This window comes from Cricetulus griseus, chromosome 6, assembly GCF_003668045.3.
Source record: "Cricetulus griseus strain 17A/GY chromosome 6, alternate assembly CriGri-PICRH-1.0, whole genome shotgun sequence".
In the NCBI taxonomy this organism is placed as follows: Eukaryota; Metazoa; Chordata; class Mammalia; order Rodentia; family Cricetidae; genus Cricetulus; species Cricetulus griseus.
This window is the reverse complement of record NC_048599.1, coordinates 152,464,104-152,486,822: the sequence shown is the minus strand read 5'-3', so window position 1 is coordinate 152,486,822 and position 22,719 is coordinate 152,464,104. Positions and strand designations below refer to the sequence as shown.

At 40.5% G+C, this 22,719-nt stretch overlaps 1 protein-coding gene across 1 annotated transcript; it reads left to right on the top strand.

Annotated features, from left to right (window-relative positions):
• The first annotated feature begins 233 nt into the window (after positions 1-233).
• Positions 234-20,038, top strand: LOC118239115 (zinc finger protein 120-like). Its single transcript, XM_035447101.1, has 3 exons — positions 234-603; positions 18,800-18,948; positions 19,991-20,038. Exons 1-3 carry the CDS (start codon positions 234-236, stop codon positions 20,036-20,038), a joined length of 567 nt encoding a protein of 188 aa, XP_035302992.1.
• Positions 20,039-22,719: the final 2,681 nt, after the last annotated feature.

Sequence of the window (22,719 nt, the reverse complement as noted above, 5' to 3'; positions counted from 1 at the left end):
TTGGATCTCGAGGCAGATAAATTCCTCGTTTCTATGGAATTGGCAAATTGATTTCCATAGTGTCTGTACAAGTTAGCAATCCCACAAACAGTGTAGGGTTGTTCCCCTTGTTTCCCACATCCTTTCAAAAATGAGCTGGACAGCAGAAGAGGCACCAGAGGATTGATTGCTGCTCTGTGAGTGCTACTGTACAGGATTGTGAGGAGAACATGGATGAGCGTAGAAGCCACAGCATGAATGCCATGACCTATGATGATGTGCATATCAACTTCACTTGGGAAGAGTGGACTTTACTGGATACTCCACAGAAGATGCTCTACAAAGGATACATTTGGGAAGACCATACTATTGAAGACCATTGTGCAATTTCTAAAAGTCATGAAAGGCATGAAAGAAGCCAAACTGGAGAGCAGACTTCTGTATATACAAAATGTGTTAAAGCCTTTGCATATAACAGTCATCTTCAAAGGCATAAAAGAACACATACTCAAGAGAAACCTTGTGAATGTACTCAGTGTGGTAAAGCCTTTGCGCATCATAGTCATCTTCTTATTCATCAAAGAACTCATACTGGGGAGAAACCCTATGAATGTAACCAGTGTGGTAAAGTCTTTGTTCAGCTGAGTAATCTTCAAAGACATAAAAGTATACATACTGGTGAGAAACCCTATGAATGTAATCAGTGTGGGAAAGCCTTTACTCGGCACATTTGTCTACAAGTGCATAAAAGAATACATTCTGGAGAAAAGCCCTATGAATGTAACCAATGTGGTAAAGCCTTTGCAAATCACTATTATCTTCTCATTCATCAAAGAACACATACTGGGGAGAAACCCTATGAATGTAATCAGTGTGGTAAAGCCTTTGTTCAGCTGAGTAATCTTCAAAGACATAAAAGAATACATACTAGTGAGAAACCCTATGAATGTAATCAGTGTGGGAAAGCCTTTATTCAGCGCATTTGTCTACAAGTTCATAAAGGAATACATACTGGAGAAAAGCCCTATGAATGTAATCAGTGTGGTAAAGCCTTTGCGCACAACAGCGCTCTTAAAACGCATAAAAGAACACATACTGGAGAGAAACCCTATGAATGTAATCAATGCCATAAAGCCTTTGCTCAGCACAGTCATCTTCAAACACATAAAAGAACCCATAATGGGGAGAAACCCTATGAATGTATTCAGCGTGGTAATCTTAAAATACATAAACGAACACACACAGGGGAGAAAAACCTGTGAGTGTAATCAGTGTGGAAAACCTTTGCATGCCTAAGTTTTCTTCAAATGCATAAAAGAACATATCCTGGAGATAAATCACATTAATGTAATCATTATGGTAAAGCTTTTGCAACAATCAGGAGTCTTTGAAATCATTACAAAAATCTTTAATCAATGAAAGTACAAATGGAGTCAGTTTGGTTTAATTTTGTACTTTTTATACAAGAGTAAAAGTTTCTGGGCAATCAATCTGATGTAATACTTTTTGAATACCTCAAAAAGATACTTAGTTCTTCTGATTATCAAGTATTTGGTTGGATCTCTCACGAACACACTTCCAATCAGTTATACAACACTATTTTATTTGTAGAAGGAACTTGACAGTGTCAAAAATATGTGCAAGAATTATGATATTTATTTTTTATATTGATGCTCCAGGAAACTAATGGAAAAAATGAATTTACAAACTTATGAAGCCTAATGTGTTGTACAAAAGGGCCAGCAAGAAACACACCCTGAACCAGAAGCCAGATACAGCAAAAGAAACAGACTTTGGCCCTGAAACAAAAGGCAAAGAAACAAACTCTATGCCTCACCAGTTTAGGAAAAATCCAAGCAATACCTGAGCCCGAAACCCCCCAATTCCCAAGCAGGAATCCAGCCAATCTCAGTGGTTTTTTTAATCTCAGGGTTTGAAATTTTATCAAAGAACATGATGAAAACTATTCTCCGTGAAAAACCTATGCCCCTAAGAAGACATATATAAACCCTATGCTATTTCAGTTGGCAGCTGGCATTTCGCACACTGATAGTGGCAACCACTTTCTTGGATTCTTCCATACAAAATAAATCTGTTCAATGCATTTCATTGATGACCTTCTTTTGCAAGAGTGGATATGAAACACCCTATTGGAGTGGAGCAGAGGAGCAACATACTCTGCTTGGAAATGCCCTTAGGGGAGAAGGGAAGGAGAAAAATCTTTTCACTGGTGCTGTAGCACACTGCTACATTTCTTGGACTGTTTCCCCATAGTTGAGTGATGCAGAGAAGTGACAATTTGGGATTAGCTAAGAAGAAATGGTTATTATTGCATGGAAAATCCCTAGAGGAAAAGAGAATAGAAGAAACAATGGACATTTATGCTGGTAAACTCTTAGCAGAGTGGAGGAAAGCTCAGTTGTAATGGCCTCTCTCTAAGAGGAACAGGAGTGTTACATCCTGCATGGAAAACATCCAACACTGGAACCCAACTTAATGTATAGCCTGACTTCCTGACAGTCAGGATGCCCTTTTCCTCACATCTGTGGGTTTCCAGGCTATCTTCCCTTCACAGCAGCATGTGTAGCCTGACATTGGACACTCAGGATAGATTTCTCTTCAGACATCTTGGTACCCAGGATACATTCTCTCCAAAGATTCAGTAAGAGCATGACTTTCCAAAAGTCAGGATACGTTTCTCTTCAGAGCTACGGGTATCCAGTCCATCTTCCCTTCACAGATGAAGGTATAGACTGACTTATGACATTAGGGATACCTTTCCCTCCATATCTGTAACACTTGCACAATTATTTTAAATGATAGTGTATCACTTTTAGATTTATGCTTCTCTTCAAGTGCATTAATTAACTAGTGTAAATTATGTGTAAAATTTATTAATTTGTATTATTTCCTCTCCCCTTTTTGTTATAATATCTACAACATGTTATAAAAGATTTAATTTGGCCCCTGTTTCCGGAGGGATACAGGAGCATCATTAAAATTTGAATAACACCTAAAGCAGGGGTCTAAGAACTCACATTCCTAAGCTGCAGCATGAGGCACAGAATGGGAACTGATGATAGAGATCACTGAATTGGGGGATCTATTTTGCAATATTTGAGGTGCATGCCAAAAAGTGCTCCATGTGTGGATAATTCATTAAGTCAATTTATTTTATTGTCCTTATATTCCTTCAGTGGCTTTTGTTCATTTTGTACTTTTGCTTAATGATAGCTATTTTTCTGCTGAATGTATATAATGTTACACCCATCATCTAAGTGCTACATTTTTTTTTTAATATCAGGAAGTGTGTGATAATATTATTCAAAATACTATTTGTCTGAAAGTGTGATGTTTTGTTGTTCCTGGTCATGGTTTCCATATTTTCATATTTTCAAGTTTATTAGAAGCCTGGCTTGGGTGTCAGTAATGATGAGGGATATATTTGAATTCATGATCGTCATGTGTCAGCCTCCTGAGTACAAGTCCAAAGTGTAGATGATATATTCCCAAAATGTGCCATTTTCTCAACATAATTTAGCAATGTTAATGTTAAAATGGTTAATACAACATAATATAAGAAACATTAAATTCCTCACGTGTGTATTCAAAAAAAAATGAGCTGTCAAGTGTGTGATTGATCTTAGGCACTCTGACATGGTGAGATGGGATCTCAAAGTAGTTTTATTTGCATTTGCCTGATGGCCAAAGATGCTGAGTATTTCTTCATTCCTTTCATAGCCATTTGAGCTTCTGCCCTGAAGAGTTGTCTGTTGAGATCTGTAACTCATGAATTAAGATGTATATTTTGACCTTTTAAATTCTAGTTTCTTGAGTTCCTTATATTTTTAGGATATCTTTAGTCCTGTATCAGACCCAGATTCAATAAAAATGTGTCATTTTGTATGCTGTCTCCTGGCCAGATTGACCATGTCTTTTGCCTGACAGAAAACCTTTTCAGGTTGCTGAGGTACCATTAATTAATTGCCACTCTGCGTTCCTGTAGAGACAGTTGTCATCTGCGTAAGTGCAATCTGTACTATTCCCAACATTTTCTTCTGTCAGCATCAGTGTATCTGCTACTATGTTGAAGTCTATGATCAGCTGGGTATTTTTTGTATGTGGTAAAAATTATGGATCTATTTACATCCTTTTACAGGCCTACATGCAGGTTGACCTATACCATGTGTTGAAGATGCTGCCCCTTTATCTATTTTGTATATTTCTGGCTTCTTTATAAGAAATCAATTGTGTCTCTGGGTGTAATTTTGTATCTGGGTCTTCTATTTGACCCTTTGACAAATGTGTCTGTGTTTACGCCAAGAACATGTATTTGTTACCATTGCACCTTGGTAGTACCACTTGAAATCTGCTAACATGAGACCTCTAGCAGAGGTGTTAATGTTATCATCATTAATATATCCTGGGTCTTTTTGTGTTTCTATATGAAATTGAGAATTTTGCTTTCAAGGCCTCGTAACTAATTGCTTTTGCATTATAATGGGGATTGCCTTGAATGTGTTAGTTTTTATAACTGTTCTTTTTGTCTTAATTATGTTAATCTTACAGAACCTTGATCATGTGAACTCTTCCCTCCTTCAGGTCCCTGAAGAGAATATCAGACCTGCTTGTTTAGAGGTACCCCCCAAGACATTTGATGACATTAGTGGCTATTGTGAATGGGGTATCTCAAATTTGGCCAAGCTACTTTGCTGAAATTATGTATCAGCTGTATGAGTACCTAGTTGTATTTTTAGGGTCACTTATACATACTATCACATCATCTGTAAATAATAACAGTTTGACTTCTTCCATTTCATTTTATATCCCTCTGATCTACTTCAGCTGTCTTTTACTGTTGCTAAACTTTTAATTATTATATGGATTAGATATGGAGACTGTAGACAACTTTGAGTTGCTCCCAATTTGACTACAATCACTTAGAATATCTCCCTATCTCTTTTAAGTTTGGTTTTAGTTTTGTTGTAAATTGACTTTGTTTTGTTGAAGCATGCCTTTTTACTCTAAATCTCCCCAGCACTTTTATCATGTAGGATTGTTGGATTTTGAACAAGGCATTTCTGCATAAGGGGATTAACTTGTATTTGTTTTCTTTCTTCATTTGTATGATGGAATCAATTACTGGATATCATGTGTTGGTGCTTCACTGAATCTCTGGTAAGATCCCATGTTGATGAGCTTGAACAATCTGTTGGATGTGTCCTTGGATTTGGTTTGCAAACATTCTATTGAGTATTTAAAAAATATTTGTTCAGAAAGGAAGGATACCTATAATTCTCTGTCTTTGTTGAATATTTCCATTGTTTGTGTATCAGGGTAAATGTGGCCCGATGTAATGAATTGGTCAATGCTATTTATTTCCATTTTGTGCAAGAATTTGAGCATGATAGCTATAACTCTTTCTTGAAAATCTAGCACCTTTCTTGAAATTCTAGCAGTGCTAAAAACATCTGGTCCTGGTATTTTGTTTGTGCTTTGGCATTTTGGAGTCACTAGGGCTTCTAGGTATATTTAAATCCTTTATCTGATGCGATGGCACTTTGAGAAATGGTGCTTATTGAGAAAAGGATCTTTTACTTTCATGGTTTCCATTTGGTGGAGGACAGGGTTTTAACAAATGTCCTTATGATACTTTGGTATTCCATGGTATCAGTTGGTATGTCCCACTGTTCATTTCAATTATTTTCTATTGTTTATTCTCTTGGTGTCATTGATTTTTTTTCTGTAACTTTTATGCTTTCTGTTAGGGTGCTAGAATGGGGTGTCTCCATTTTCTTTATGTAGGGACTAACTGCTCTACACATTCCCCTTAGCATGCAACAGTTTGGGTATTTTGTGTTTGAATTTTCATGAATTCCAGGAAGACTTCACATTCTCTCTCTCCCCTCTCCTCTCTCTTTATTGGTGGCATTTGGGATATTGAGATTGTCCACTGTCCGTGTGTGCATTTCAGTATGTGATTTCAGCTGCATTCATTTTTCCGTTATAGACTTGCTGCCTTTTTTTGGCTATAGAAGCAAAAAAATTGCAATATCCTCTTGGTACCTGTTTCTATTGGTAGTGTCCTTGCTATCATTTTATTGCTTAGAGGAAACGTTATGAATATGGCACATTTTATAAAGGAAAACTTTTAATAGTGTCTGGTTTACCCTTCCAAAGTATTGTTCAATTACTCTCATGGCAGAAAGCATGGAGAAAGCAGGCAGACTCAGGACTGGAGAAAATGCTGGTAGTTCTATATCTTGAACCAGAAGCAACAAGCAGAGAATTGGCCTGAGCTTCTCAGTTCTCAAAGCCCAACACCAATGAAGCATTTCCTACAGGTAAGGCTCACCCACCCAATGTCCACAGCTCCTTGTAATGCCACCTATAGAGGACATTTTTACGCAAACCACCCAGTTCCACTCCCTGGCCTACATAGGCTTGTACACTTTACATCATGTAAAATACAATTAGAGCAGCCTTAAAAGACCCATGGTATCTGCACCAGTTTAAAAGTCTTAATGACTCCGTATAGTCATGTCCATCCTCTAACTGTGAAAGCCTTGTGAAATCAAAGCAAAACAACAAAACACATACTTCATGATATGATGGCACATGATACGCATTACCATTTCAATGTGAAAAAAGTTGACATTGGATATTGGATCAATGCATGACCCAAAACCAACTGGGCACACTCCAAACTCCGAAGCTCTGAGTGTATTGTCAAAGTGCTCATGAGATCACCGACTCCTTTCAGCTTTGTTGACTGAACCACATTTCTTTTTCTTGGTTTGGGTCCCCTCCCAGTGAGCAGATTTCCTAGGCATGAATCCCATGACTTTGGCATCTCCAAAGTCTTGGTTTCTCCAAGGCATTCTGGGCCTCGACTTGACAGCTTCACACAGGGCTCCTTGCTCAGACACTCATGCAACATGACTGGCATCCATAAGCTGCTTACTTGCAGAAGGAGATGCCATAACCTCTCTCTCCTATCCCTGAAAATAAAGTCAGAAGCCTGTGGCCTCAGATCACCAAATTCTACTGCTTTCTGGGATGGTACCATGGGCTGTTGTTCAATTAAATCTTCATCAGCTTCCTGGTTTTGATGGTTCCATTCATTACCAAATCTTGGCTGTCCTGGGACTTGCTCAGTAGGTCAGGATGGCCTCAAATGTAGACATCCAACTTCCTCTGCCTCTCTTGTCCTGAGATTATTGGTATGTGCACTCACACCAGGCTTAAGATTTCCTTTAATTTCTCTTCAAAAGTTGGAAGCTGAGCTGGGTGAGATCTTGCTCTGAGGTCACCACTCCCTTAATGCCATTTATCATCAGTAATTTCTTCAGGCTGTTTATTGACTTGAACACAACTTCTTATGCCAATTTCTCCTTAAGGTGTACCTTTTCATTTGCCTTGCTCAGCATATTCCTTACCACTGCAAATCTGCCTAAGAGTTAACACTAATACCCATCCGACAGTATCAATACAAGACTGTTTTGATATTTCCTGTGAAAATGCAATTGATCCCAAACTCTTCAACTTGGCCTCAGGCAGACTTTTTGGACAAGGGCTGAAAGCAGCTCCATTCTTCAGCTAAATATCACAAGTCCCCTTTTTCTCTCACCCACCTACTAATATTCATCAACTGTGAAACCTCTAGAGGCAGGCCCTCCTTGTTCCAATCACACAGAGAACCACTATCTTGCATGCCTTACTAAGCCCCACTGAAAGCACCTAACTGCTTTTCCAATGCAAAGGCCCAGAGACCACATTCCTCCAAAGAAAAGCATGGTCTGGTCTATCACAGGAGGAAGGCAGTGTCTGGTAACAACTTCTGTCTTACTTAGTATTTAATTGCTGCCAAGAAACACCATGATCATGGTAACTGTTCTGAATGAAAGCATTCAATTGAGGCTGGCCTAGAATTTCATGTTTAGTCCATTACTGTCATGGTGGGAAAGGTGATTGCATGGAGGCAGTTATGATTCTGGAGAAGGGGCTGAGAGATCTAAATCTGCAACTACAAGGCCTGGCCTGGGCTATTCCGGTCACACAGCTCTCCCTCTAGGGACAGTCATCCTCCAACACAGACCTATCCACTCCAACAAGGCCACAGCCCCTAATAGTTCCACAGCTCATGAACTTATGGGAAGCTTACATTTTTAAGGAAAGCATTACAATGAGGATGGAGTACCCTTCCCTATCTCTTTTCATTAGTTTCTTTGAAGTCTATTTGTTTTGTTAGATATAGAAGTGTGTACAGCAGCTTGCTCCCTATGCCTGCTTTCTTGGAATATCTTTTTCCAACCCCTTAACCTAGGTAATGTCTATTCTTGATGTGTAGATATGTGTCTTATTACACCAGAAGTGTGGATCCCGTTTTCACATTCATTCTGTTAGTCATTTTCATTTTAGATAAATGGTATTGAGAGCTATCTAAAACCATTGGTTTTGCTTCTTCTATTTTTTTATTGTTGTTGTTAGATCTCATGCTTATAATTGGTGTGTCTGTATGGGGGTGTATATGTGTGATCATGTGTACATGTGTGTTTTCCATCCTGTGGTTTTACTAGTGTGAATTTATTTTTCCCTTTGTTTTCAGGGGTTTCGTTAAACTCCTTAGGTTTGAATTTTCTTCTAGCAGATTCTCCTATGCTTGATTTATAGATAGATAATGTTTCAATTTGACTTTATAATGTAATATCTTATTTTCTCTATCTCTGGTGATTGAATGTTTTGTACGGTATAGTTGTATGGGTTAGTGTCTGTGGTATCTTTGAGTCTGTAGCGCATCTGTCAATGCCCTTGTGGCTCTTTGAATCTCCATTGAGAAGTCAGTTGTAATTCCAGTTACAGGTCCCTTATGTTCTTGTAGCTTTTAATATTCTTTCCTTTTGTTATCAGTTCAGTGCTTATTGTCATATGTGTCCATGGAATTTCTCTTCTGCTCCAGGAAATTTGGTGTTCTGTTTATTTCTTGTACCTTGACAGTCATCTCCTTCTTTGGATTAGGAATGTGATCTTCTGTGGTTTCATTGCACATATTTTCTGGGCTCTTAGCTGGGAAATTTCTTCCTCTTAATGAAATTATTCTTATGTCCATTAAAATGTCATGGAATTTTAAAATGTTTTTAATGTTTTTAATGTTTCGTGTCAGGATAATTTTGGAATTCACATTTTCTTTGACCCATATATCTACTTTTCCTATCATATCTTCAAAGCCTGAAATTCTCACATCCATCTCTTGTATTCTTTTAGACAATGTTTTCTCTGTACTTCCTGTTCATAACCCCACATTTTTCATTTCCAGAGCACCCTCAACTTGTATTTTATTTATGGATTCTCTTTCCATTTTCAGGTCTTGAACATTTACCATTGATATCTTCTGCTGTTTGTATGTGCTTGGATTTCTGCATGGCCTCCAAATATGTTGTCCTGAGTTTGGTTAAATGATTTACATGTGGACCTTTATCATGTTCATATATTAGTACTTAATGGTTTCTATTGTTTATTTATTTTGATTTTGTTGCTGCTTGGCATGTGCACCACTGTGTAGGAATATTCAGCATATTGGGTACAGTAATATCTGGGATCTAGTGGGGAGATATCTCCCTCTGTGTTACTCACCATGCCATTCAGCTGGCTTCCAAGCATCTAGGTCTGGGATAAGTATAAGTTCGAGGTGAAGATTTCTGCATTTGTATTTGTTAAGTGGATGCTTTGTTTCTTGGATAACTTTCCTCTGTGAGGATTTCCAGGATTGTGATTTTTGGCAGTTGTCTGCTTTTTGTCCTGCATATGTTGGAGACTGGACTACTGGGTTGATATTGGGTAGGTCAGGTTGGAGGAGGTCCTTGTGATCTCTATGAATGGGGTCAAAGGGGAATGTGAGAGTGCAGCAGGAACCCTGCTGCAGAGCTGGGGATCAGCCTGGGAGCATTGGATCTCTGAAAGTTGTGGGCCTCCCTTCAGCCTACCGGTTGCCAAAAGGGCATAACTGTGGGGTCCATAAGTGATGGTAGCAGGGTGGTAAGTCAAGGCTGCCAAGTGTGTTTGGTTACAGAGCTAGGGATGAGTTTGTGGGATTGTATCTTGCCATGAGAGAGAGAAGAGAAGTTCTGCAGGAACCCTAAATGGCTTTCCACCAGGAGTAGACTTGATTTTTCATAGGGAGTTGAGACCATTATCTTCCAAAGTTCAGATTGATGGATGAATGTGAATTCTTATGAATTTTCTCTTGTTTGTCAAAGACCTTAGAGTTGTTTGCTTCTGTACTCTTTTAATGCAATTTATTTCTTCCTGTGGCATCATAGGTGAGTTTTTCAATCCCCTCAGTGCATAGGTCAGCTTCTCAAGTCATGATTTAGTGGGTATGGTTTGTGTAGTTTGTGTGTTCAAGGAAAATTCTGCTTCTTCCTTTAATAAAGGGTTATTCCTGGTGTTCATACTCATGTAGGTTATCCATCAGTGTCTTTGTGTTTTTAAATAGATAATAATTTGCCTTCCTGGTGTAATTACACTTTGAGTTGAGGATTCCACTATGCATGTGTTGCCTTGAATGATTAATATATGTTTTTTTATTGACAGGAAGACAGAGAGAGAGAGAGAGAGAGAGAGAGAGAGAGAGGAGACAGAGAGAGCATATGTCTGTCTGAGTGTTTAAAATTGCTTCTTCTAGGGTATGATAAAGCATGAGCCAAAATAAACTGGAGCAAGTTCGAATGCCTTCCATCATAAATTTTTATAACTCATTGTCTTGGCAATCCAAAGCAAGATAAAAGGCAAGAGCTAGAGGCAGGAGCTGAAGCAGAGACCACAGAGAAATATTGTTCACTGGCATGATTCTTCTGACTTGTTTGCAAATGTTCTCATATATTACAACTCCAACTGCTTTGTATAGTATTTCCCAGCATACACTTGGCCCCTCTCTATCAATTGTTACTTCAGATCATTTCCCATAGTCAGTGTCAGAGGCTAACTTCAGGGTGTCAACTACTGAATTGAGATTACCTCTTTCCTCAGGACTCTGGTTTGTGCTATATTGCCAGAGGGACAAGTGTGCATTGGTAATTCAATTGCAGTAGACATGATGGTCCCTTTGCTGTATCTCAGCTGTGTTGAAAGTAACATAACAATAAGCATTTTTCTGATCTACCTGTTTATTATTTTTCATGTTTTGGTTTCCTGTAAATTCCAGGGTCTAATAAGGTAACGGTGGATAGAGTCATTGATGCAAGAGTACATCGGGACTGGTCTCTGATGTCTACTTCCCAGAAATAGACTGGTCTGTGTTCATGATAGTCTTAGGAGAGAGATTTATTCAAGAGAGAATCTGGGAGCAGTATGGGGTTTTAGGATCTATGATTATCCTGTTGGATTCTCATGTTCCTTGTAAGGCATGAGAGGCCTTGGTATTTTGGAGTGATTCAAGCCAACATGCACATTAGGAATATAAAGCTGTAAAACGTCCCAGAGAAGCAGAGATAAGGAAAGTCAAGGACACAGTTGCTCATCCCTGTTTGTTGAGTAGCAGTTTCTTCCATGCTGAAGCTTTCTTTGTAAAGGAAGAAGTGACTCATGAGACTCAAAGCATGTACAGTTCTCAGTTCCAGAAGAATTGGAGTGACTCCCCAAAGCCCAGTGAAGTTTTCACCCATTACTAGGGAGACAACTTCCACAAAGGTCTTACAGGCTTCAGTTCATGAAAGAACACTAGGCACCTAGATTTTCTGTCCTATAAGTCATACACATGAGAATTTTGATTCCAGCATCTCCATCTAACTAATGGTACTTAGTGCAAGTAAGTCATCCTTCATTCGCTTAAGTAAACTGAGTTACCATACAAGTTCATGACTGTTGACTTGGCTGTACTAATTTCTTTGTTCTTTCATTGGTGCTCTGTCTTAGGGAGAAGTGCTTTGTTTACCTCTCTGTAGTAATAGACATGTTCATGGCAACACGCATGTGTCCATACTTGTGGTGGCTCCATTTGAAGGAAGAAATTGACTGAAAAATCACATGCCCTGCTAGTGACCTTCTGAAGTCTTTAAATTAGGATTGATGGAAAACATAGATGTAACAAATGGACAGGTGAGAGCAAACTAAGCATATGCCATGTTGTGTTCAGTAATAAACTCAGAATAAACTTCTTATATTTTTTCATTGGAAATAATATGCTGGGATCAGGGATTGCTTCCTCATTCTGAGCACTCTCAGTGGTCAGCTATGGACAGAAAAAGATAGTGAGGCACTAACAAGGGCTTTTTGTGTCCTCAGGGTCAAGTTCGGGCTCTATAGTTACCGGAGGTTACTTTGAGTATCTGTTGGTCAGTGAATTCTCTGACAGTGTGCATTTCCAAAAAGGTATCTTCATTCTTCTTCCTCTATCTTAATTCTCATGTCCTAATTCTAATTCCTCCTGCCGTTTTTTTTTTCCTCTAGCCTAAAAACCTCAATCCCATGTAGGGCTTGAAGCAATGAAATAATTTGGCAAGAGTAGTCTCTCATTGGTCAAAAGCCCATTCCTAGCACAAATGATAAGTATATGAGCCATTTACCATGACAACACAAGATTGGTTCCGAGGTAAAGGGAGTAAGCCTGACCTGACATGGCAGGGACAGGCTCCAGCAATAAACTATGTGACATAAGTCTATTGTCAGCAGACTTGATAAGCAAAGAATTGGTGTGTGCTTCTTAAGGTGCTTTGTACAGCAACCTTGGATGGCCACCTGTGACTGGTACCCTTGTGCATAGCTGTAAAGTTTAAAACTCATGGTCTATTTCCAAAAAAAACCCTAGTCTGATTGACTGTGTTGTGAGGTACAAATGAGTTTATTGTGTGCACTTAGTCTGAGTAAAAGGAACAAAGCAGGCTTATAAGAGTCTACAGTCCAGTTAGGATAAATAGATCTTGTTATGAATCATGTCCTTGCATATTCCCTGTATATCAACATTATACACTTAATGAAAAATTATCTTGCTGACCAGCCACAGGTATCTGTGTCCCTAAGACTGAGCTGTAATCACGAGATAACATATACACATGCATGCATTGGGGAGAGACATCACACTGATTCAGCAAATGTGAGCAACTGTTTTCAGAGTTGATTGCCATGCAGTGCTGGAATGCACAGGGTTAAACTACTTCAGTGTATCACTCCTCTGGTGGGTTGACATCTGAACACCAGTTAATACCTCCTGTAACTCTGAGAGCCTCCAACAAGGCACCTGCTTCTACAGTGTTGTTGTGGAGCATATCAGAGATGTGCATGAATTGAAGTGGAAGGGTTGACCGTGGCCATGTTCTTGTCTTTGGGTCAGTGTGAAGAGACTTTGTTGAGTTTAGCAGACTCCGAAGAGTCTGGCCCTAGGAGAGTGCTGAAGACTAGAAGTTAAAGAGACTTGTCATTTGATCTAAGATACAAAGACTCTTAATTCATCAGTAGCTGCAAGTGATGGGAAGTTTTCAACCTTTAGTGGAATGGATTGCTCACATTTCCTAGAGAATCTGACTAATGTGTCACTCTACAGGAAGCCTGTTCCCTGATAGAATTGGCAGTGGCAGGGCTTTGCGGACTGTTGTCACCCTATGTATGGAATGTTTCCTTTCAGAGATGACATCATTGTATCATCTCAGTGCCTGGAAGGTGTAGGACAGCATCTCCAAGAAGATTGAAAATAAGTTGAAGAATTTGAAAGATGGTATCCTGCATGGGTGGAAAATGGCAATTGCAGAAGCCATATGCCTGCTCAATGCTAAGTGCCAGAGGTGGGTGTGAGTCTCAGGAGATGTTGGCCAAGAAGATCTTCAAGACCTCCCAAAATGTGAGGGCTGTTTGAACCTTTTGTTAGGTTTTAGTCAGTATTATATGATGGTAATCCTGATTGAGTTTCAGGAATTCAGAATTCCTCTGAAATGCAATCTCCCTCTCTGCTAGCAGGCTGGCTTCATAAACCAAACAAATTCTCCCATCATTTTGTGGGAGAATGTTCAGAAACTGTCCTATTAGGTTTTGTGCTCTCTCCCCCACACTTCTAAAAAGTCAGGCAAGATCTATACAATGGTCCCATGAAGGCACAGTTGTTAGCTATATTAGCAACAACTTTCCAATTTGATTTGAAAGCCCATGCCCAGAAGGGATTTCCGATCTTGTACTGTGATCTCCTACATTGAACATGACTCAGGAGGTCAAAGGTTCCATGGGAAAGGCAATTGTTGTTTTGTGGTCACATGGAAGGGATGACTTGGGGCCGACATTATAGTAGGGGGTTAGATATGGTGAAGAGAGATACACCATGAGATTCTAATGATAGGTTGAATGCAACCCCTCAGTAAATTTCAGGTGCTATATTTCCTTTTTTCCATTGTTTAATTTGAATTAGAAACAAGATTGTTTTACATGTCAATCCCAGTTCCTTCTCCCTCCCCTTCTCCTACCACTCTTACAACTAAAACCCTACCTATCCCATACCCTTTCTGCTCCCCAGGAAAGGTGAGGCCTTACATAGGGGATCTTCAGAGTCTGTCATATCCTATGGGATAGGGCTTAGACCTACCCCCCACCCTGTGTCTTGGCTCAGGGAGTATCCCTCTATGTGGAATGGGCTCCCAAAGTCCACACCTATGATAGGGATAAGTACTGATCAACTACAGGAGGCCCCATGGATTTCCGAGTTCTCCTCACTGACACCCATGTTTCTGGGGTCTGAATCAATCCCATGCTGGTTTCCCATCTATCAGTCCAGGGACAAAGAGCTCCCCGTTGTTCAGGTCAGCTGTTTCTGTGGGCTTCACCAGCCTGGTCTGGACCCCTTTGCTCATCACTCCTTCTCTGCAACTGGATTCCAGATCAGTTCAGTGATTAGCTGTGGGTGTCTGCTTCTACTTCCACCAGCTGCTGGATGAAGGCTATAGGATGGCATATAAGTCAGTCTTCAATCTCATTATCAGGGGAGGGCATTTAAGGTTGCCTCTGCTCTGTTGCTTGGATTGTTAGTTGGAGTCATCTTTGTAGATCTCCAGACATTTCCCTAGTGCCTGATTTCTCTTTAAACCTAAAAATGCCTCCTTGTATTATGGTATCTCTTAGCTTGTTTTCTTTTATTCCCCCAGCTCAAACTTTCTGCTCCCTCATGTCCCCCTCACCTCTCCTCTTCTCCCCTTCTCATTCTCCTAGCTCCCTCTCCCCTCCCGCCATACTCCCAATTTGCTCAAGAGATCGTGTTCCTTTCCCCTTCTCCGGAGAACCATGTATCTCTCTCTCAGAGTCCTCCTTGTTACCTAGCTTCAGGCATTGTTGATTGTGGGCTGGGAATCTTTTGCTCTATGTCTAAGATCCAAACATGAGTGAGTACTTACCCTGTTTGTCTTTTGGTGATTCGGGTTGCCTCCCTCAGAATGGTTTCTTCTAGTTCCATCCATTTGCCTGCGAATTTCATGATTCCATTTTTTTTTTTCTGCTAAGTAGTACACCATTGTGTAAATGTACCACATTTTCTGTCTCCATTCTTCAGTTGAGGGGCAACTAGGGTACTTCTAGGTTCTGGCTATTAAAAAAAAAATGCTGTGATGAACATCATTCAACAGATGTCCTTATTGTATGAATGAGCTTCTTTGGGGTATATGCCTAAGAGTGGAATTGCTGGATCTTGTGGTAGACTGATTCCCAGTTTCCTGAGGAGTCACCATACTGATTTCCAAAGTGGCTGTACGATTTGGCACTCCCACCAGCAGTGGAGGAGTATTCCCCTTTCTCCACATCCTCTCCTGCATAAATGGTCATTGGTGTTTTTGATTTTAGCCATTCTGACAGGAGTAAGATGGTATCTCAGAGTTGTTTTGATTTTCATTTCCTTGATGGCAAAGGATGTTGAACACTTTCTTATGTGTCTTTCAGCCATTTTATATTCATCTATTGAGAATTGTCTATTTAGTTCTGTATCCCACTTTTTAATTGGATTGTTTGGTGTTTTGGAGACTAGCTTCTTGAGTTCTTTGTATATTTTGGAGATCTCTGTCAGATATTGGGTTGATGAAAATCTTTTCTCGTGTGTGGGCTGCCAGTTTGTCTAGCTGACTGTGTCCTTTGCCTTACAGAACCTTGTCAGTTTCAGGAGGTCCCAGTTATCAATTGTTGGTCTCAATGTCTGTGCTACTGGTGTAATGTTCCGGAAGTAGTCTCCTGTACCAATTAACTCAATTGTATTTCCTACTTTGTCTTCTAATAGGTTCAGTGTGGCTGGATTCATGTTGAGGTCTTTGATCCTTTTGGACTTACCTTTTGTGCATGGCGATAGAAATGGATCTATCTGCAGTCTTCTACATGCCAGCCTCCAGTTATGCCAGCACAATTTGTTGAAGATGCTTTATTTAGTCCATCGTATCAATTTAGCTTCTTTGTCAAAAATCAGGTGTTTCGTAGGTGTGTGAGTTAATATCAGGGTTTTCATCTGGATTCCATTGGTCCACCTGTCTATTTTTGTGCCATTACCAAGCAGTTTCAGTACTATAGCTCTGTAACAGAGCTTGAAGTCAGGGATGGTGATGCCTCCAGAAGTTCCTTTATTGTACAGGGTTGTTTTGACTATCTGGGTCTTTTGTTTTTCCATATAAAGTTGAGAATTGTTCTTTCAAGGTCTGTGAAGAATTGTGCTGGGATTTTGATGGGGATTGCACTGAATGTGTAGATTGCTTTTGGCAAGATTTCCATATTTACTATGTTGATCCTACCTATCCAAGAACATGGGAGATCTTTCCGTTTGCTGGTATCTTCTTTAATTTCTTTCTTTAAAGACTCAAAATTCTTATGATACAAGTCTTTCACTTTTTTGATTAGTGTTACTCCACAGTATTTTATGTTGTTTGTGGCAATTGTAAAGGGTGATATTTCTCTGATTTCTTTCTCTGCGAATGTATCATCTGTATAAAGTAGGGCTACTGATTTTTTTTTTTTGAGTTAATCTTGTATCCTGCCACTTTGCTGAATGTGTTTGTCAGCTGTAGGAGTTCCCTGGTAGAGTTTTTTGGGTCATTTATGTAGACTATATTATCATCTGCAAATAGTGAAAGGTTGCCTTCTTCCTTTCCAAATTGTATCCCCTTGATCTCCTTTTGTTGTCTTATTGCTCTAGCTAGAACTTCAAGGACAATATTGAAGAGGTATGGAGAGAGTGGACAGCCTTGTTCTGTCCCCAATTTTAGAGGAATTGCATTGAGTTTCTCTCCATTTAATTTGATTTTGGCTGTCAGCTTGCTGTATATTGCTCTTATCATGGGTAGGTATGTTCCTGTTATCCCTGATCTCTCCAAGACTTTTTCATGAAGGGGTGTTGGATTTTGCCAAAGGCTTCTGCAGCATCTAGTAAGATGATCATGTACATTTTTTTCTCAGTCTGTTTATATGTTGGATTACATTGGTAGATTTTCGTATGTTGAACCATCCATGCATCCCTGGGATGAAGCCTACTTGATCATGGTGATGATTTCTCTGATGTGTTCTTGGATTGGATTTGCCAGTATTTTATTGAGTATTTTTGCATCAATGTCTGTAGTTCTTTTTCTTAGTAGTGTCTTTGTGTGGCTTGGGTACCAAGGTTATTGAAGCCTCGTAAAAAGAGTTTGGCAATGATCCTTCTGCTTCTATTGTGTGGAATACTTTGAGGAGAATTGATATTAGCTGTTCCTTGAATTTCTGGTAGATTTCTGCACTGAAGCCAACTGGCCCTGGGCTTTTTTGATTGGGAGAATTTTATGACTGCTTCTATTTCATTAGGGGTTATAGGACTATTTAACTTGCTTATCTGTTCTTGATTTAATTTTGGTAAGTGAAATGCATCCAGAAAATTGTCCATTTCCTTGAGATTTTCGAATTTTGAGGAATACAGGTTTTCAAAGTATGACTTGATGATTCTCTGGATTTCCTCTGTGTCTGTTGTTATGTCTCCCTATTCATTCCTGATTTTATTAATTTGCATGTTCACACTCTGCCATTTGGTAAGTTTGGATAAAAGTTTGTCTATCATGCTGATTTTCTCGACAAATCAACTCTTCCCTATACTGATTCTTTGTATTGTTCTCCTAGTTTCCACTTTATTGATTTCAGCCCTCAATTTGATTATTTCCTGGCATCTACACCTCCAGCATGCATTGGCCTCTTTGTGTTCTAGAGCTTTCAGTTGTGCTGTTAATTCTCTAGTGTGACTATTCTCCTGTTTCCTCATGAGGGCACTTAGCACTATGAACTTATCTCTTAGTACTGCTTTCAAAGTGTCCCATAACTTTGGGTATGTTGTGTCCACATTCTCATTGAATTCTAGGAAACATTTATTTTCTTTTTTTTTTATTTCTTCCTTGACCCAGGAATTGTGCAATTGGGGCACTATTTAATTTCCATGAGTTTGTAGGTTTTCTGCAATATGTGTTGTTGTTGAATTCTAACTTTAAAGCATGGTGGTCTGGTAAGATACAGGAGGTTATTTTAACCTTTTTGTACCTGTTGAGATTTGCTATGTTGGCAAGTATGTCGTTGATTTTAGAGAATGTTCCAAAGTGGCACTATGAAACTAGCTTCTGCCTTATTCTAACAGCTTCAGTGTAGTGCAGGGCCTGCTGCATATTGGGAAGTACTAAAGGGAAGAGTTCTTGCTCTTGGTTTCTTCTTTGTACCCCTACAGGCACCAGAGGCAAAGATAGACTGATTGTCATGTGAACCAAGTTATTATTCTCTGTTTGTTCCAGGCTAGGAGCTGGAGGCAAGGCCACAAATTCTGAAGGACTGGGGATGGGGTCAGTTTATGATCTGTCCCCATGGACAGGTGATGTCCTCATCTGGTCATCTGGGGTGCAGGATTTCCCTAGTATTCTCTCGCAGCAGAAGGAATATCTGGCCAGAAGTGTCAATCCCAACAATGTCTCTTCTCCACTGGCAGCACTGAAAAAGAGTCCAGGAAGACGGGAGGTCCTGGTGAGTGAGATGCTCCCCTCCTTTCAGTGCATTGCTGGACTTAGGTCCCTATAGCATTTGGGGCAACTTTCCTAAGATCTCTGCTTGAACAGAACACTTTCAAAACAAAAGTATCTGTCTTGAGATCCAGTTCTGAACACATGCAGTTAATTTTCATGAGATTTTAGACATGTACCAAACCACACCTTGACTCTCACAAGGCCTCCTCAACTAATTATGCTTGGAATACCAGATATCCACATTTTCAGGCAGAGGCACAGGTGGGCATATTAATGGGAACTCAGGGCTAGCCTGATGCAACGTAGTAAGTTACAGAAGTTCATGAAGAAAATAAACCCAATGTAATCATTATGTGAATTCTTCTTCCTCTGTTTAACCCTGTAAAATAACAATGCCAAATGCCTCCGAGGTCATTGTGTAACAAACTCTGAACCTGTTACATCCTAGCATAGCAGAGTTGAAGGTTTAGGGACAAGCCTGAATGAAGGAAAACATCAACCACTCCAGAAATCCTGGCAGGGGTTGCCAAATTCTCTCTCAGGGAAGGAAAGAGTTCATAGCCAGAGAATAAGGAGTGCCATGAAGGTATGTCTTAGACAACTGGATGAAATCTTTGCTATTGATACCTCAACCAGAGGATCAATATGTTGATTATTTATAATGAGATAAAAATGGAAATCATGAGAAAGAAGTCAACCCAACTAGTAAAGGAGCAATAAAAAGACAGTCCTTGCAAATTTACTGAAAAGGGATTGTGACTCCAGGAGGCATCAGGGAAGTACACAGTGAACCTTCAGGAGCTGCCATCAAAGGGCATCTAGAAATGAAATGGGAAACAGAGCTGATGGTGTTATCAGAAGGGAATGCTGTCCTTATTCTCTTCTGCTGGAGGTATGGCAGCCTGATTGGATACCAGTATGGAGGGTTCTCTAAAAGGCAAAACCTTCCCTACCACATAGTTCATGTACACCTTGCCAAAGAACTCAATATATTTATTAAAGAGGTACTCGCCCTTCAGTGTTGATTGCAGCCCTGTGTACAGAATATTAGTGAACCAAGCATGGTGTCCAACAGCAATGTCAATGAGTGAAGAACATGTGAAGTACATAGTATGTGAAGTCCTTACGACCATAGTGAAAATGAAGCTGTGTTGTTTGTAGTAGGCAGATCCAGCTGGGGCCCCATGAGATGGTTCAGCAGATAAGGGCACTTGCTCTTCTTGGAGTCCCCAGGCTGAAGTCAGAGGACCTCATGGTAGCTTCCAATATCAGTGAATTCCAGACTCCAGATTATCGGTGCCCTTTTTGGTCATCCTTAGGCACTCCACGTGTATGTTACACTGGAATCCATGGAGATGACACACACAAAAAATGAATTAAAATATTAAACGGATGCCTTCAAAACTGGATACAACTTGAGGTAAACATAGTAATCAAATTAAACCCATCTCAGAAAGAGAGTCAACCATGGGTATGTTCCCTTCAAGCTGGGTGCTTGATTGTGTGCACCTGGAACCCTGAATTTCATTTCATGAAATTGCAGGAAGACCTCAGTCGCAGACTTGCACTGATTAAAGGGCTAGAGTGAGAGGTTCAAAATGGGAGGACATGTGGTAAAAGCAGGAGTGTAGTCACTGTACTGCATACTCTCGGGAAACAATACCATGTTTGGTAACCGATGTCATGAACATAAAGGTCAAGGAGAATAATTTTATCACCGCTATTGCCTTTGGCTAATGGCTTTTTCATTAAGTAATTACTTGCAGTGATATAACACATATGATGTATTTATGTAGCATCTATTCTTACTTTGGCAACCTAGGTTAATGATAGCCAAGGTATGAGGAAAACATCAAACCCTCTATATATATTCATGGATGAAATAACTGACTTAAGTTTCTACAGTCAATTTTAGTGTCTTCAAATATTTATAAGCATAGAAACTATCTTGTGTTTATGTATAAATCCAGACATCAGGCAAGCCAGTATGTCTGTATATGTATCTCACCTTGTGTATGAGTAATAGCACCGTGTTCCAAAGGGTTGGCCAGCACTTACATTGCATAGCCATAATATTGAGCAATTTCCATTTCCTTCTCCCTGTGAAGGAAAACGTGCAGTTTGTCCCACTCACAGCTGTGATTGGCTGTGAGATGACTGACCCTGGAATGTCGACATTCCTCCATGGAATTGGATGGCAGCTGAAGTCTTGCAGTAGATATTGGGTTTGAGGTTTGGGAGGTGATGGGGTCTTCTTCCTGGCAGCAGAGACAAGCACTTTCTGGAGTGAAGTATGAGATGATGCTCTGTAGGGGGCTGACCCAGGGACAGCTGCCTGAGACCTCGTACAAGAATGGAAGCTGTTGGTTAGATTAGGTGGTGGCAGTCAGCCCAGCTGTCTTGTCAGAGGCCATCACAGATATGTTGACAGGAGATGGTTGGGAAGGCTTGAGTGTGGAAGACTGAGGCCAGTGGGAATGTGGCCTCACAGCATAAGCTGCAGTGGGCTTGCGTGAAGCCAGGGAGAGAAGCTTTCTGGAAAGCGGTCTGGCTTGAGGCTTGACCAAGTATCAGAAAAGAAGAGGTACTAACTTGGCCTCCCCAGGTGGGGGCAGCTCATACAGGGAAGGAAATGGGCACTCCTTGTAGACATTGTTCTCTAGACTGTGAGCATTGCCCTGGGTTTTGGCAGGCCCTCGGCCATCACATGGCACATCCAGCAGTGATGGGGTGGCTGGGGCTCTGCTGAGATCTTGGCTGCTGCTCAAGTTTGGCAGACTCTGGGAGGAGGAGATGCCTGTTTTCTTGTCACTCTTCTTTCCCAGTGGGTGAAAGACCTGTACTACCTGCAGCATGTGCATACCGAGGTGAGTGTCAGGTTTTTTAAAGCTGCCCTGGCTGAATTCAGGTGGATTCCTCTTCCTCTTGTTCTTGGGGACACTGAGCTTGTCTTCTACCTTGACTCTAGAACAAGATGGCTTCAGCTCCCCGGATTTCATGGTTTTGTTTTCTTGGGTCCACTTGGTCTTGTCTTGGCCCTGTGCCCTATATATCCTGGGCCTGCTATGTGCCTATTTCTGAGCTGTGCCATCCAAGTGCTTGGCCATGTTGTCAATAGCCCCTTCACTGGCCCTAGCATTGCCCAAAGCCTCTTCTCCTTCTGACAGAACCTGGCACTGGATTCTGGCCTGTGGAACTCCATGAAGCAGATCAGAGGCTTTCTGATCGTTCTTGTGCACCTCTTTGTATGTGAAGATGCTGCTGCTGGAGTTTTCCTGGACCTGATCCCTCCTGAAGACTCTGAAGTCTTTCGATTGTGTTGTTGGGGGATCTTCATATTGGACAAGGTCAGTGAGGGAGTTTAAGAGTTGGGGAAGTTGAATGTCTGACACAAGGGTAGTCATGTCTTCAAAATCAATGCTGGACACCATGACACTCCACAGAGTCCCTGGCTCTTCCAGACCAAGGCTAGTGCTTCCCAAGGTGGAATTATCAGAAGCTAGCTCCCGCCTTCGGCTTCCATCATCAGTGTAGTTCAGGGGCTGCTGCATGCCAGGGTATGCTAAGGGGAGGAGTGATGCATCTTGGTTTTCTTTAATGCACTCATAGGCCTTCATAGGCAGCAATGGCTCTGCAGTCATCTCATCCATATTGTTATTCTCTGTTTGTTCCAGGCTTGGAGCCAGAGGCAATGTCAGGAATTTCGAAGGACTTAGGATGGGGGCAGTCAATGAGCTGTCCCCAAAGACAGGTGGTTTCCTTATCAGGACAT